This window comes from Pteropus vampyrus, unplaced genomic scaffold, assembly GCF_000151845.1.
Source record: "Pteropus vampyrus isolate Shadow unplaced genomic scaffold, Pvam_2.0 Scaffold36, whole genome shotgun sequence".
Lineage (NCBI taxonomy): Eukaryota > Metazoa > Chordata > Mammalia > Chiroptera > Pteropodidae > Pteropus > Pteropus vampyrus.
In genome coordinates, this window is record NW_011888817.1 from 9,044,758 (window position 1) to 9,061,484 (window position 16,727).

Sequence of the window (16,727 nt, forward strand, 5' to 3'; positions counted from 1 at the left end):
CCCCATACAGCTTCCACTTTCCTTCTAGTTCTCTTGGGCTACCTATTTGTCCTAGTGTTTTCTCTTGAAGGATTGGAAAGTCAACCTTTGATACATACTTCTGATTTCCTGTGACCTAATACCCTAGGTTAGTTTTACACTGAGCTTCCTGAGAGGTTAAGGATCTCTACTATTACACTCTTCCTCTAATGCCCTCTGGTTATTTACCCTAACAGGGGAGCAAAGGGCTGTCTTCCCTTTTAACTGCCTGGAGCATTCTAATGATCTTTGTGTGTAGGTTCATTCTTAGCTGGAAAGGAATATTGAAATTAGCTGATTTACTTTGGGCAAGTTCTTTAACCTCTGAGCCCATTTTTATCTTCATTATTGATTACTGTCAATAATAGCTAATAATTTATTGAATGCTTAGTAAGTACCAAGCACTATGTCAAGCATTTATATGCACTGTTTCCCATAATCCTCCAATCCATTATACTTATTTTGCAGGTGAGGAAACAGAAGCTCAAGGAGGCTAAATTAATAACTTGCCGAAGATTAAAAATAGGAGCTATCGGATTTTCATAGTCCCCTCTTTTGACCAGTTCGTACCTCTTCCAGACACAAGTATTTTGAAGAAGTAAAGCACTGTGTGTGAGAGATTTGTTTTAGGGTGACAAACCATCCAGGTTTATCCAGAACTGAGAGGGCTCCTGGGATGTGGAACTTTCAATGCTAAAAGTTCCGGGCAAACTGAGAAGAGTTTTTCAAACCTATGTTTGCCCTGAGACTCAGTCTAGGATTGGCCACTGAGGCTGCATTTTCCTTGGTTTCTTGGTCTCCTAGGCCTCACCTTGTGGCCAGAGTTTCTTTATGTAGCATTTGAGGACTTGCTTCTGATTAGCAGGCAGGGGAGGAGTGTGGGGTGGGGAGATAGGGAATCAGATGACATCTTGGTCATAGATAAATGAAGGTGCAGAGCCTGGGTCACTATCTGGGATGCTAGCAATAGGTTCCTAGGCAGCTGTACCTTCAACTCCCAAATGCAAGTTACCTACTTGGAAGCCACAGAATTTTACAGAAAGCTCACAGGACAAGCTAAAGCCAAACATCTGAATTCAAGTTCTAGCTCATCACTTACTGTATATTTTTCTGGTGAGATGATAATCCTTATGCACTGAATGGGATCTGAGAAGCAAGTGGAATGTGTGTGAAATACCTGGTACATGGCCTATACATAATACCACTCAACACTTAAGTTTCCGTCTTTTTTTCCAGCTTGTGTCTCTTACCCAGTCCTGTCACCTGTCACGCCTGTCACATACAGACAGACTTCTCCCTCTTCCCATTACCACTTGCAGCATCACAGAGCTTCCTTTGAGAGCCCTGACCTAGTGGGCTTCACCCACCCACCCAGCTGCCCTGCACATCAGTCACCTCCCCTGCAAGCAGAGAAGAGATGACATCAGTCTTTCCCCCTCCCCTCTCGGGACTGTTTTAAGCCATAAATATTTTAGCTGGGCCTTTCTCTGGCTGTTGCCAGGGTGATGGGCTCTCAGGGGACTGAGGTAGGAGTGTGGAGGAGGGGCTGGCAGCCTGGGGCCTAGCAGCAGAGCTGGCCCTGGAGGGGCAGTACGAACCCTGGCCAAGAGCCAGTGCTTGCTACAGCAGTTCTAAAGGCTGTTGCTGTCTGCCTGCCCTCCCTTTCCTGGGCCCCTCAGAGCCTTTCCTACTGCCTCGAGGCCTAGCTCTGCCCTTGAGTGCTATTTGATCTTGGGTAAATTGCTAAGTGTCTTTGGGCTTTCATTTTAATATCTGCAACATGAAAGCCCCTACTTAGGATAAGTGGAGAAGACAAGGTAAAAATCCCATGACACGCTAACTTAATAAGTAGTCAAGAATGGAGAAACTAGACCCCATAACCCTTTCTGATAGACCTAAAGACTGGAGTCCCAGGTCAATGTGGCTGCTATTCTAAGGACTGTCAGATACAGCACTGCCCCCCCGCCAACCCATACTCCCTTTTCCTCTGCAGTCCTGCTGCTTTTTTAGGGTTCCCAGGACTACCTAGCCTGGCACCAGGTATTCTAAGAAGGAGTTGGGTGCAATGCCTTATGAGAAGAGTTGGTGAAAGCCTTTTTTGCTTGGGATACAGAAATTAAGGCCCCCAAACAATCTGGCTCTCATCTTCCACCTCCTGTCCTAGATAGCTTATATCTGGCTAGCTGCTAAGCTCAGCATGCCCTACCCTGGTCGTTAGGATGGGTCTAAGAAGGCCAGAGTGAGGGCACCTAGATCAATGTCCCACCATTGAGAAGCTTTGAATCGGGTCCAGGATTCCATAATCCTGCCCAGATTTGCCCACCATAATTTTCCTGTTGAACTGTGAGCTCTGATTCCTTTGTATCAGGCTCCCTCTGGTGGTTGATTTGTGCATTGTAGGTAAATAAGATCTCAAAAATGAGACTGAATTGCAGGCCTCCCTGAAAGGTGGGTTGGTTTGCTCTACATATACCAAGAAAAAGAATTCTTGTCTCCAGCACTTAATAACAGTCATTGCATTTCTTATATAGGATATCTCTACTATCTGTTTGCTTCTCTCTGGCATTAATCTGCACAACAATTCAATGACATAGGAATTATCCTAATTTTACCGATGAAACACTAGGTGAAATCAACTCCAAACCCTTCACTGTATATAACATTCAAGTTCCTCAAATAATATGAACTTAACCTATTTTTCCAGCCTCATCCTCAGGTTCTCTTAAGCCAAAATGGACTTGCTCTCTGGAATGTAGCTTGCCCCTGGACTTTTTGCTCATGCTGTTCCTTTTATCTTCATTGCCCCCCTCCCCAAGTACATTACTTACCTAAATCCTATTTTTGAAAAACTAAAGAAATATAATATTTTCTAAAGCTTACATGTATTATCTTTGTAATAATCAATATTATAAGTCTGGATAAGAACTGGTGGATGGGAGGCCCTGAGATGTGGAAGGTGAATGGGGAGACTAACATATACATGGATGTGAGAATGGCCTGGGGAATTAGAATAACATGAAGAAATCTGGATTCTCTCTTGTAAGCTCTTATAGTAAAAATCAGATGTAAGTATTATTTTTAAATATATATATGTGTGTGTGTATATATATACATATATATATATCTGACATACAATATATTAGTTTCAGGTATACAACAGTGATTCAACATTTAAATACCTTACAAAATGATCCCATTAAGTCTAGTAACCATCTGTCACCATACAAAGTTATAATATTATTGACTAAATTGCCTATGCTGTACATCACATCCTTATGACTTATTTATTTTATAACTAAGATTATACCTCAATCCCTTTCACTTATTTTACCTATTCCCCTACCCAACTCCCCTCTGGCAACCATCAGTTTATTCTCTGTATCTATGAGTCTGTTTCTGTTTTGTTCATTGCTTTTTAGATTCCACATAAAAGTGAAATCATATGGTATTTGTCTTTTTCTCTGTCTGCCTGATTTCACTTAGCATAATACCCTCTAAATCCATCCATGTTGTCAAAAATGGCAAGATTTCATTCTTTTTTATGGCCAAGTAATATTTCAGTGTGTGTGTGTATGTGTGTGTGTGTGTCACATCTTTCTTCATTTATCAATGGACATTTAGGTTGCTTCCATATCTCGGCTGTTGTGCATAATGCTGCAATGAACACAGGGGCGCATATAACTTTTTGAATTAGTGTTTTCATTTTTGAATAAATACCCAGAAGCAGAATTGCTGGATTGTATAGTAGTTCTATTTTTAATTTTTTTGAAGAGCCTCCATACTGTTTTTCATAGTGGCTGCACTAATTTATATTCCAATAACAGTGCACAAGGGTTCCCTTTTCTCCACAGATGCAAGTATTCTTGCTGGCAGAAGAAAGTGACAGCAAATACCTAGGAAGCTGGGACAGAGCTGCAGGTGACATTTCTTCAAAGTCTTAGATCTTAAAATCACATTAGTTTTCTTTGTACTTCATAATGCATCCATGTTTCAATAATAATAGCTAATATTTAAATAGCACTTATTATGCACCAGGCACTGTTCTAATTGCATAGACTAACTCAGTTTTCACCATAATCTCATATGATAGGTGCTAATACTTCCCTCATACTTTACACTGAAGAAACTGAGGCACGGAGAGGTTAAGTAACCTAAGGTCATGCAGCTAGTAAGTGGTGGAGCTAGGATCTGAATCCATCTAAGCCTGGCTCAGAGAAGGTGTTCTGAGTAACCACTTTAGTATTGAAAATATTGTCTTATGTTTTCATTATAAAACTGACACTCTAGAAAGCATTGTGTTTTATCCTGTGGTTTCAGCACCCCTCCTGTATACCCCCAGAGATATGCATAATCCAGTTTGAAAACTCCTGATCTAGAGGACAGACTTGCCAGCCTTGGCCCCAGAATAACACGACCAAGGAAGAGGTCCCAATTCCGGACTCCCAGTGACACAGGACTGGCCTAGAGCCAGTGGCATTTCCTCAAAAACTCACTCCTGGAAGAGCCAATAGAGAGCAAGTTAATCAGGAAATGAAGATGCATAGAAGGGAAGTGAGGGCTTTAAGGTCACAAAGCAGCTGCGATGTAAGTCCGCAGATGTGGAGGACAAGCTCCTAACCAACATCCTGCCATCTTATTTTCCTCAGAGAGCCTGTAGGAGGCAGATGTGAAAGAACTAAGCCCCTAGGTGTTTCTGCTAGAGACCAGGATAGGAGTGTATATTGTTCTGGATGATCTCAGATGCAGTTGTCAGACACCAAACACAAATAGGCTTTTTTACAACAGAAAAGTCCATAAAGGCTTCTGGAGTGGCCGAGTTTCCTTCATTGTCAGTTAAGTTCTCCCCAAAAGGGGGAGGGTGAAGTGGGTAAAGGGGATCAAATATATAGTAGCTGAAGGAAACTGGACTTAAGGTGGTAATCACACAATAGAATATATAGATGTCAAATTATAATGTACACCTGAAAACTATATAATTATATTAACCAATGTTACCCCAATAAACTTAATTTTTTAAAAAAGTCTCCCCAAAAGGTAGCAAGATAGCCACCAAGAGCTCCACATTTATATTCTATTTGCTTAGCCGTCCCAGAGAGGAAATTTTTTTTTCTCCCAATACCTTCAACAAAGATCCTAGGATCGCATCTCATTTGGCCTGCCATGGGTCACTAACATGCCCCACCACCACCACAGCCAGTCACTGTAGCTGGGGTGGCAGGGATGGAATACTTTGATTCACTAGGTCAGGATCATTGCCCACACTTGAACTGCAGAGTAAGGCAGCCCCATATGGACTGAGAGAGCAAGAGGAAGGGCAATTCCCCAAAGAAAAAATCAGAATGTTCTTACCAAAAAGGAATGAATAGATGCTGGGCAAATAAAATCAATAGTCGATCTGTACAGGTAATGGGGTCACAGATGTAACAGTCCATTTGAGTGGACTCCTACCCTGGGTTGTATGAGTGCCCTCATATCAATTCAGCAAAAATTTCCTAAGTATTTGCCATGTACGAGATCTAGCACCTTCCACATAACAATGCACAGCAAGACATTCCGGCTGCCATCAGCCCTAGTAAGACAATAACCAGACTCAAGCTATTGCTTCCTCCCATAGAAGTATAACAGACAAACTCGTATTCATCTCAGAAACCAGCTCTGATGTCTTCTCCTGACTACCTCCCCTGTCAGAGTTGGTCACCTTCCACCCACCTCTGAACTTGGCACATACTGCTATTGTTACCACACTGTACTATAATTTATTGGTTCTCCTTTCTGTCTCACCCAATAATGAGTGGCATCTCTATCCCCAGTATCTGGGATATGATAGATGCTCAAAAAAGTGTATTGACTTGAGTAGTAGCTCATTTATTGAACGCTTCTTCTCTGTTAAGTGCTTGCCATACATCATCATCATAATTATGGCTAACTCATAATAATAATGAGTTCTCAGAAAGAGCCTATCCTCAGTCTTCTATGGAATATTCCTGAAACCATTTAGCTTCCCTTCCCAATTGACCTTCCTTTCAAGAGCCAATTTGCCATTATTTTAATTCAATGGAACTAATACTTAATGAATGTTTATCATGTGCCAGGTAGCATTAGGCTTTGGGGATTCAGAAATTAACAAGATACATTTTAAATTTAGTGCTCTAAGAGGCCAGAACCAGCTTTTCTACCAGAATTTCTTTAGCTCGAAAAAGAAATCTCAGCCCTAATTTCTCCTCTGTGACCTGGTCATTCTCCAACCCCTCACTCCTGGCCCACCTTCAGGCCTTTTTTCCCCCCAGAAAGGAAGGTTTGACTTGGTGTAAAATCTATAATTTAATAGACGTGTATGTGTTGAATTAAACTCCATATTTCGATTTGCCTCTGCTAAAACCCTTGGAGTAATCCTTGATCTCTTTCTTTTACGCACCTATCCAACCAGTCAACAAATACTGTTGACTCACTTCAAATCCAGAATTCAACCAGTTCTCATCACCTTACTCAATCTGGTAACAACCATCAACATCTCTTCCTAAGATCATAGCCTCCTATCTGGTCTCTCCGCTTCTACCCTTGTACGCCTGTAATCTATTCTCACAGAGCAGGCAGAGTGATTCTTTAAAAACAGAAGTTCAAACCCTCCAACTGCTCCCCAACTCAGAGAAAAACCACATGGCCCTATAGCCCTATCAGTTCATCCCTTCTCATGTCCTACTCTCGTTATCTATTCCATCTAAGCCACACTAATCTTCTTACTGTTTCTTAAACACATCAGGCATGTTTGTGCCTGAGGGCTCTTCCACTGACTTTTCCTTTGCCTGGAATGCCCCCGTTCTCCAGATTATCTGTATGACTGACTCATTTCCTTCAAGTGTTTGCTCAGAAGTCACCTCAGTGAAGCCTACTCTGACTGCCCTGTTTAAAATTGCCACCTGCCATCTCCCTTTCCTGTTTCCTCCACAGCAATCATTTCCTTCTACAGAATTTACTAATTTTATGTCCATCTCCTCCCACTTGACTGTAAGCTCTGAATATCTATTAATTATTTACTAATTCATTCAATTAATTTAGTATTGATGTCCATTATGTGCCAAGCACTGTGCTAAATGATGGCGCTACCAAGGGATTAACACAGTTTATAAGTATTATAAGGGAAGACAATAATTAGTAGTAGTAGCTAATTAACTGAGTGCTTCCTCTGTGTTAAGTGCTTGCCATACATCATCATAACGATGGCTAACATTTATAAATGTTATAAATGCAGACTTCTACATGCATTTTCTCATTTAATCCTCACCAAGACCTATAAGGTGAATATTACCAGCCTCACTGTAAAGAACAAGTAACAATTTCAAGGGTTGAAACTGGCAGAGTCAAGATTTGAACTGGTGATGGCAGGAGAGTAGGGTCATCAGAGGATAAGAAATATTTAGATCTTAGGGTCAGCAAGACTAGATAAAAGATTAAATGTGGGGACTGAGAGAAACGGGGAAATGATACCCAGGTTTTGACTGGGGTGGACCAAAGAGCAATAAGGTTGAAGAAAAAGGTAACAGCCCAAGTTGAGTTGAGTTTGAGGCGCCCGTGGGCCATTCATGAATACAGTCCATCTCGGGCAGGAACTGAGAAGAGAGGCGGGTTCCAGCCTCCCTCCCTCGGGCCTGAAGAGATGCTGGAGAAAGCACGCACGGAGGAGCAGGAGATGGGTTTCACTGCCTCTCAGATTTCCTCAGCAGCAGCTGCAGGAAGGGCGTGGGGGATTGCAAGACAAAGAGTGTGCCGGCCCCTCCTTTGTCCCGGCGGCCCCTTTAAGAAGCGCGCTCCCAGCTTCTAGCCCGCCTTGTATGTAAATTTGGCGGCGAGGCGGGAGCGCGCGGCTGATACCCAGGGACTGGGCTGCGGCTGTTAGTCCTCTCCCGGCCGCCGTCGCCTCCGACATATTGCCGGCAGGAGCTGCGGCGGCGAAGCGGAGAGCGCCGGGGGGAGGAGATGGGTAAGCAGAGCAGGTCCGGCTCTCCCCAGGAACGAGCGGGTACAGGATTGGGATGGCCAGCTCCCAATTGCTCCCCCAACGCGGACAGGATCCTGGCGAGGGGAGGAGGAGGGGATGCGGGCGCAGAGGGACCCCGCCCCCTCCTGTCGTTTTGCGGAGCGGGGCTTCTCTTATGGGGGACTGGCCAGTTGAAGGAGGCTTGTTGGGGCTTGGGCTTCTGTGAGGACCGGCTCACCAGGGCTAGGCGTGGGGGCGGGACCTTAGTGCTAGGGGCGGAGCTCCTGGGCCGTAGGCGCTGGTATTGGGGCGAACTTTGTGGGTTATAAGGGCTTTGTTCTGGGGGTGGTGGGACGGGAAGGAGACCTAGAGTTAGGGAGCTCATTCCGGATCGAGACTTAGGAGCAGACAGAGCTTTTATTGGTTTGCGGACGGGTTTTCTGGGCTGACAGTTGTGTGTAGGCGGGGCTTCTAAGCTGAAGGGCTTTATGTGGGTGAAGAGCTTCTAAAGAGAGGAGAGTAAGTGTGGGCAGATCTTATGGCCTGAGGATGGTTGTGTGGGATCTTCTCAGCCAAGTGTAATAGTGTATGAACAGAGCTACTGAGCTGGGGGCTGGTTGGTGTCAGAGTTCCTGGACAAGTACTTTCTGGAGAACTGTGGGAAAAGCTTCCCAGCTGAGGAACAAGGGCAAAGGGTTTGGGCGGGGGGTGGGGGGCTGTGTTGCCCTGAACGGATATGAACAGGCCTGGGGTGGTGCTTAGAAACTTTGTGCAGGATGGTGCCTTGGGGCTTGGGCTAGACTGCTAAGCCTAAAGGAATAGATTGTGGGTCCAAGTTTTGGGTCCACAACCACAGCATTCTCCCAAAGCCCACATCCCTGACCATGTGCTTAGGTCCTGGGTCTTGACCATGAGACACCAGGGTGCCCATTGAGCTGGATCTTGGGCCCTGGAGGAAAAAGCTTCAAGGATACCCAGAATTAATAAGCCCACAGAAGCTGTATCCGAATGGGGCAGTGTATACCAGAGCCAAGAGCACAGGACCCAGACCCCCAAACTACCTATGACTCAGTGTAAACTCAGTTTCCTAATCTGTGGAAAATCTACCTTGTTGAGTTCATTCACTCATTATCTAATTATTGGGCACTTAATGCTGGGTGCTGTGGTAGGGAGAGGGGATACAACAGAAAGATTGGTGACTTCACTGACCTTCCTTTCTAGTGGGTAAGACAGTCAATAAACTTGTTAATAAACGAATAAGATGAACTCTAAAAGTTAATTATTGTGAACACAAAGATAAAGAGTTACGGGGACAGATACTTCAAAAATGCCAATCTGAGAAGAGCTTTCCATACGAAAAAGACAGCAAGTACAAGAGGTAGCAACCAGCTTAGTTTGCTTAAGGGAAGAAAGGCCAGGATGGCCGAAGCATGGGGGTGATGCTGAGAATGGTAGGAGATAAGGTTGAAGAGGTAGGCAGGGGCCAGATCATAGGTCTCTGTGATTAAATGATAAAATGAGATACCAGGTAGCCAGTATCATTGTTGTTATCCTTGATATATGCCCTCTGGCTTGAGGATCTACTTTATGTTGAGTCCCACAGGAGGACGAAGAGGTCCCAACAGGACATCCTACTGTCGAAATCCACTCTGTGAGCCAGGATCCTCAGGGGGCTCTGGTGGGGGCCACACTTCCAGTGCATCAGTCACCAGTGTCCGTTCCCGCACCAGGTAAACCACCTTTCTGCCTCTTTCTCCTCACTGTGTGCTCACAGGGGCTGTATGGACAAAGCTGTCCCTGACTAAGCTCTGGGATGTGATACTCCAGATGCCAGATGGAGGCTCAGAAGGCAGTGAGCAGCAGAAAAGACCTAGACAGTGGTCACTTGGACAGCTGCAGTGGGATATAGTATAATAAGCCCAAAGGCCTGGATTCCAGTTACAGTTCTCCTGATTTGCTGGTGGCTTAGACAAGGTGTCCTCTCTCTTTGGGCCTCCTTTTTCTCATCTGTAAAATGAACCTAATAATTGTTTCCTTCCTGGGGAATGTTGGAAAGCCTGAACAAAGTTAGGAATAGGAAAAGCCCTGTCAGCTCATTTGTGTGACAGGCAGGATTAGAAGGACTCCCTCCTGTGCCATTAACTGCTTTTTCTGACCCTACCCCATAATCCTGTGCCCCAGAAGCCCTTCTTGGTAGGGTTCTCATATTAGCTCCTAATGTTGTTCCCTCCTTACCCCTAGGAGCAGTCCTGGAACGGGCCTCTCCAGCCCCCCACTGGCCACCCAGACGGTCGTGCCTCTGCAGCACTGCAAGATCCCCGAGCTGCCAGTCCAGGCTAGCATTCTGTTTGAGTTGCAGCTCTTCTTCTGCCAGCTCATAGCCCTCTTCGTTCACTACATCAACATCTACAAGACAGTGTGGTGGTACCCGCCCTCTCACCCACCCTCTCACACCTCCCTGGTAGGTGCCCAGCTAGGACCATCTGTGTGTGTGTGTGTGTGTGTGTGTGTGTGTGTGTGTGTGTGTGTGTGTGTCTCTCTCTTCAGTTTAGCATAGCTTACCTAGCACCTTGTTCACTTGGCCTCCTGCTAGGCATGGGAGATGTAGAAGAAACAGGAAACTGGTGATTTCTGAACATTCACCCCTAGTGTGCTCAGCACCAGACTAGGCATTGTAAGTGTAACAGATGAAACTGGCAAATTTTGCCCAAAGGAGCACAGTTAAGTCCTGTGGGGGAGATGAGCCACAAGCATCCATGACCGTTTCAAGGAGTGGAAAGATCTCAGTGCGGAAAGAGAGGTTCAGGGACGGGCATGGGTGATCAGAGCAAGAGGGCTCACATACCACTCTCTTATCTCCAGGGACGGTCCCACTTCCCTCCTCTGGGTCCTGTTCTTCTCCTCTAGGTAATTTCCTGGCCTGACTCAGCTGGAGACCTATAAAGGTCAGAGAGTGGGGACAGTCCCTATGGAAAGAACTGGGCAGGGGGAGGTGGGTATGAGAAAAATGTGTATGTGGGCAGGGGGCTCATGTGACCCCCAGCCTCTGCCCCCTGACAGAACTTCCACCTGATCGACTTCAACTTGCTGATGGTGACCACCATTGTTCTGGGCCGCCGCTTCATTGGGTCCATCGTGAAGGAGGTGATTGGGTTCTAGAGCCTGGGGACTTTGGGACTCCTCTTTCCCCTGGGGGTGCCAAAGAGACAATGCTGAGCCCTTCAGTCCTGAGGCATTTCCTTGGGGCTCCCTTTGGACTTGGTGAAAGAACATTAACTCACATCCCATTAGCTCTTAGAGTTTACTGGGTATTAAGGAGAAGGATTCATCTTGCCAGGTTCTGCCTAGCCTGCTGCCCCACATTTCCCTGGGTGGGATCACAGACCATGCTGGGAGGGATTCAGGCACAGCCGCCCATGGCCTCCATCCAAGGCCCCATCCGGTCCTATCTCGCCCTGACTCAGGCTTCTCAGAGGGGGAAGGTCTCCCTCTTTCGCTCCATCCTGCTGTTCCTCACCCGCTTCACCGTTCTCACGGCAACAGGCTGGAGTCTGTGCCGCTCCCTCATCCACCTCTTCAGGACCTACTCCTTCCTGAACCTCCTGTTCCTCTGCTATCCGTGAGTACCCTCACTTCACCCCTCACTGCCTAACACCTGCTTCCTGGCCTCTGCCCTGAGGGTGACTGGGTCACCTGGCCCCCACACCTGGAAGTCTCATAGGCAGGGCAGCAACAGTGTCCCCCACACATTGTCTAACAACATCCCCCTGAGATCAGGATGATTAGCCTTCTTTTGCAGGAGCAGAAACTGAGATGGCATAATTTACCCAAGGTGCCACCGAGGGGGAGGTCAGAATGGAATTCAGATCTGAGTATATACCCCAAGGGAACTTTCCTGAGTGGGAGTGCATGGGCCTTGTCTCCCTCTCTTCTCTTTTCCTCTCTCTCTAGTTGTCTCTCTTGGTCTCTTTTGTGTATCTCGGTGTTTTAAGCTCTCAGTACTTTCCCCAGGTCTGTGTGCATGTCTTTGGGTGTCTGTGCATGAAGCACGTGTGTGTATCTGCACATGCATGTGTGTATGTATGTCTGTCTTTGTGTCTGTTTTGCTCACTCATTCCCTCCATCTTGTGAGAACCAGATTGCTGAGGATGGAGAGACAGTGTCTGGGAGGAGCCCAGCACTACCTCTTTCTGTCCTAGAATTGGGGCGGGCTTTGGCAAGGTGTCCACTTTGGCTGTTCCTGGGGCAGGCTCCTGGACACCTGGGCATTAACAGTCATTTCCTCGCCCCCAAGCTTTCTGGTTCATGAGCTTCCTAGGAAAATTCAGAGCTGGACACTTCTCTCTCTACCCTGCATGACCGAAATGGCACTGTCATGGGAGGAGCCCTGTCACTCTTGCTTCAGTTGTATCTAGTTTTTAAGTGGAAGAGTGACATGTCATATAAAAACATTAAACTTTACAGAAGCTTTTTAGAAAATAAGAGTCTACATAATCTCAGTCCCACAGAAAACCATTATTTACAGCGTATCCTTCCATATTTTTTCTGTGCAAGAACACATACACATATACTTATTTAAAAACAAAAATGAATTTTTACTATGTATGATGTACAATTTATTTATTTTTCACATAATCATATAACTTGGATATTTTTCCATGGCAATACACATAGGTCTGCCTCACTTTTTTTTAATGGCCTCATAGTATTCTATTATGTAGATTTTTCACAATTTGTTTTGTCTTCTGTTGGCCGATTTTTTAGTTCTAGCTTCTCATTATTTGAAACAGTGAGGCAGGGAACATTCTTTTGCATACATCTTTTCACACTTGTCCAATATTTTTGTACAACAGATTCCCAGTAGAATTACTGTACTAAAAGGTATATCCATTATATTTTTTATAGATATTAATAAATGGCCCTCCAAAATGGTTGTACTGATTAAAACTGTGAACAGTCACCTTCATTTGACTCTTTGATTACTATCTCATGAATCCATTCTCCTTGGATACAGACATCACCCAAAGTTCATATTTTGCTTTTTTTTTAATTTAAAAATTTTTATGAACATAATACTCATACCTTATTTAAAAAGTCAAATCCAGTAGGCTAAAAATTTGAAAAACAGCCTCCAACCCCACCCACCAGAGTTTTAGTCATACTTCTCAAAAGCAATCTCTGTCATTGTTTCTGGTTTTTTAAATGTTTGTTGAGTTACCTCCATAATTCTAGTATCCTTATACTCTTGTTCATTCTTTTTAAAAATGTATTTATTGATTTTATAGTTGGGATAATAGGTTTACATAGTTCAAAAGGTATAAAAGAATATGAATGAAAAAGTCTCCCCTTGACTCCTGTTTCCCAGCTACCCAGTTTCCCTTCCCAGAGGTAGCCACCAATATTTCTGGTTTCTTGTATATCCTGGAAATAAATGTTCTTTGCATTTACAGGTATAACACACACTCAGATAATACATATGCATACATGCACTCATGCAGTGACAGATAAAGATTTTGTTCACCCTTCCATCCCTACTGTTTACAGTGTTTGCTAACTTATTATTTTTAGTTTTCTATTGGTTATCTTCTTCAGTAATATGAGTATGCCTGTATTTTTTATTCCATCAACAATAGCATATTAATCCCTTTTATGTAAGGTGAGAATATTAGAAACCCTCCCCATCCACTTGTACTCCCCTCTTCCTCTCACCTCCTGGCAGCCATACCCATACTGTCAAGCTTGACATTCACATTCTTGTATATAATTACATTTAAGTCTTTCATTCTTTGTCTAAGGCTAATTATAAAAATTAAAAGCCAATAAGTAGCCTTGATATTATTGTGAATATGAAAATATCATTCACCGTAGGGCCAAGTAGTATGCATAGATGACATTCCTTTATAGTTACTGAGTTATAATCTTGGGCCTCTTGAAAAAAAGAATGTTCTAGTGTCAAGGTCAAATGGTTTCTCTTTTCTTATGTTCCATCAATTGCTTAAAATCATGTCATATTTTAGTTTGCTTCATATTTAGATTTTACGTTTCTTATACAGCTTTTTATTTTTCTTGGAGTTTCTAATTGCCTTTCTTTTTTCTTGTTGACAAAAGAATGATGGGCCTTCAACATATCCTCAAGTTTATCCAGCCTCTCAATTATGCTACCTGTTGCCTGGAGTTCATTTTTCCCCCCCAAAGACATCCCTCCTGGAGCCCTTCATCCTCCTGCTCCAGTCTGGAGTGGTTGCTCTTTAGGCCTGCTGTGCAGCTCTCAGCCTGGGACTTACCTACGCTGCCCTCCTGGGTTGGATCCACTGTTTCCTGGATCCCATGTCTTCCTCTTTCTTGGTTTTCTCCCTTATTTTGCTGGAGTGCACTATCAGGTAATTTCCTTAACAGTGGGTACGTGGGAGGTATATACATAGTTCTTGCATGTCTAAAAATGCCTTCGTTCTGCCCTTATACTTGATTGATAGTTAGGCTGAATATAGATTTCTAAATTCAAATTCGTATTCTCTCAGAATTTTGAAGATACTCCTCCATTGTCTCCAGCATTCAGTGTTTCTACTGAGAAGACCGATGCCAGTTTGAATCCAATAACTTTGTAGATGACTTGCCTTTTTTCCTTTCTAAAAGCTTTAGGATATTCCGTTTATCTTGAATATTTGAAATTTCACAAGGATGTGCTGGTGTGGAACTTCTCTCATTAATCTTATCAGTACTCTAAGACTTTTTAAACTGGAGATTTAGGTATTTCTTCAGCTCAAGGAAATTTTCTTGTTATTTCCTTGATAATATCTTCCCTTCCATATTTTGTTCTCTCTGGACCTCTGTTCATCAGATAGTAGATCTTATAGATCGGTCATATGTTCCTCTTCTATTTTCTTTCATATTTTCCCTCATTTTTCTCATCTCTCTCCCTTTCTCCATCTCCTTCCCTTCTTTCTTTCTCTGTCTTTCTCTCTCTTTCTCTCTGTTCTTTCTCTTTTTACTTTGCCTTAGGGAGATTTCCTCAACTTTATCTTCCAGCTTTTTTATTGAGTTTTTTTTTTCCAGCAATCATATATATATATATTTTTTTTTTATCTCTAAGACCTCTTTGTTGTTTTCTGATTATTCTTTTCTCATAGCATTCTGTTCTTGTTTTGAAATTTTCTTACGTTCCCCCAATTTTGTCACCCCACCATGGTCAGTCTTACTTTTTCATACTGCTACTTTTCTAAATATAGTTGGTTTCTTTGGTTGTCTATTTATATTTAAGAATAAAGGACTGAGTAGCTTGGAGTGCATTTTCCCTCCCTCTGCCATTTATACATGAATAGGTTTGACTGGGATTTCTGAGGGCAGGGCACACTGACTGGCAAACTTTGCTTTCGAATGATTGAGTAAGATGCCCGTTGTCGGGTTGTGGTCTCCCATAGGCCAGAAAGGGGTGGGGTGTTACTCTAGGATGCCTCTGTTAGAGAACTCAATTTTCCACACTTTATTCAGTTTCTTTAGAAAAAAATTTTTTAGGGTAGGTTGTATGAGGTATGTAAGAGAATAAAGGGACTGATTCTTATACATAAATAGAAGTCTTTATTTCATTCCATTTGTTCAGCCTCGTGTCTCACTTCTACTCTCTATCAAATGTACCCGTTTTAAGCCAGAGCCTCTCTCTTGGGTCACTCTGGGTAGATAAGCTCCTACTGCCAGTGCAGCCCTTTCATGGCATGTTCTAGACCTACAACATCCAGTGTAGTAGCTTCTAGTCGCCTATTGTTATTGAACATTCGAAATCGACTAGTTTGAATTGAGATATGCTATAAGTGTAAAATACACACTGGATTCTGAAGACTTAGTATGAAAAAAGAAAGTAAGTAAATCATCTCATTTATAAACAATGATTACATGTTGAAATAATATTTTGCATATATTGCATTAAGTAAAATGGAGTATTAAGATTAATTTTATCTGTTAATGTGATCTATCAGAAATTTTAAATTACATATGTGACTCATTATATTTCTGTTGGACAGCACTGCTCTAGACAATGGCTTCCTCATCTGTCAACATGTTTCTGTCTGCTTCCTAAATTTGTCAAAATCACTTGTGTACTGATAACTCCCTACTCCCATTCTTTTTGCTGATACTGATTTATTTTCTACTGTCGTGTCTTGGGTGGAGAGAATGAGAGGGAATCTGCCATCTTGCATGTGAAGTTGCTTATAACTTGTGACCTGTCAGAGCAGTCGTTTACTGTTTCCACATAATTTAATTGTATCTGCAGTTCTGAGAGTAAAAGCCAGGGAGATTCTCAAGTACTCGCCCTTAAGTTTGTCTCTGAATCCCTTGTATGTTCATGTAGGTGCTCCACCCACTTCTTCGCACGGGTATCCTGAAGAGTGTTTTGGGAATCCCATTTCAGTCTTCTTCCCTGTTCTGCGGAATCACTGGCCTTTTTCTTTTCTAAACAAAATTATGTTGATCTTCTACTCTGAGCCAGGCACCACACTGAGGGGGTTGTTGGAAAGATTAAAATAGAATATTTATGAAAACATTAGCATAATCCCTGGTTGAGCATAGGAAATCAATACAAACTTAAGGCCGGTTAAGGACACTGAGCTCATAGAGGTTGAATAACTTGCCCTAAATCCCAGCACTAGTAAGTGGAAGAGCTGGGATTTTAATCCTGGCCTATTTGACCCCAGAGGTTATGCTCTCAACTACAATTCTCTAAATTATCTTACTTAACCTT

At 43.4% G+C, this 16,727-nt stretch overlaps 1 protein-coding gene across 9 annotated transcripts in view; it reads left to right on the plus strand.

Moving 5' to 3' along the window:
- Positions 1-7,842: 7,842 nt before the first annotated feature.
- TMEM39B (transmembrane protein 39B) overlaps positions 7,843-16,727 on the plus strand; it is a 16,949-nt gene continuing 8,064 nt past the window's right edge. Inside the window, exons 1-6 of one of the 9 annotated variants that reach the window (XM_023529287.1) lie at positions 7,941-7,996; positions 9,597-9,723; positions 10,235-10,454; positions 10,856-10,938; positions 11,054-11,137; positions 11,458-11,612. In XM_023529287.1, the coding sequence (XP_023385055.1) occupies positions 11,084-11,137; positions 11,458-11,612 (209 nt within the window). In that variant the 5' untranslated portion in view covers positions 7,941-7,996; positions 9,597-9,723; positions 10,235-10,454; positions 10,856-10,938; positions 11,054-11,083. Of the gene's footprint in view, positions 7,997-9,596; positions 9,724-10,234; positions 10,455-10,855; positions 10,939-11,036; positions 11,138-11,457; positions 11,613-14,199; positions 14,374-16,727 lie in introns of those variants that run through there. The other 8 variants (XM_011357830.2, XM_023529288.1, XM_023529291.1 and 5 more) reach the window with 8 other exon arrangements.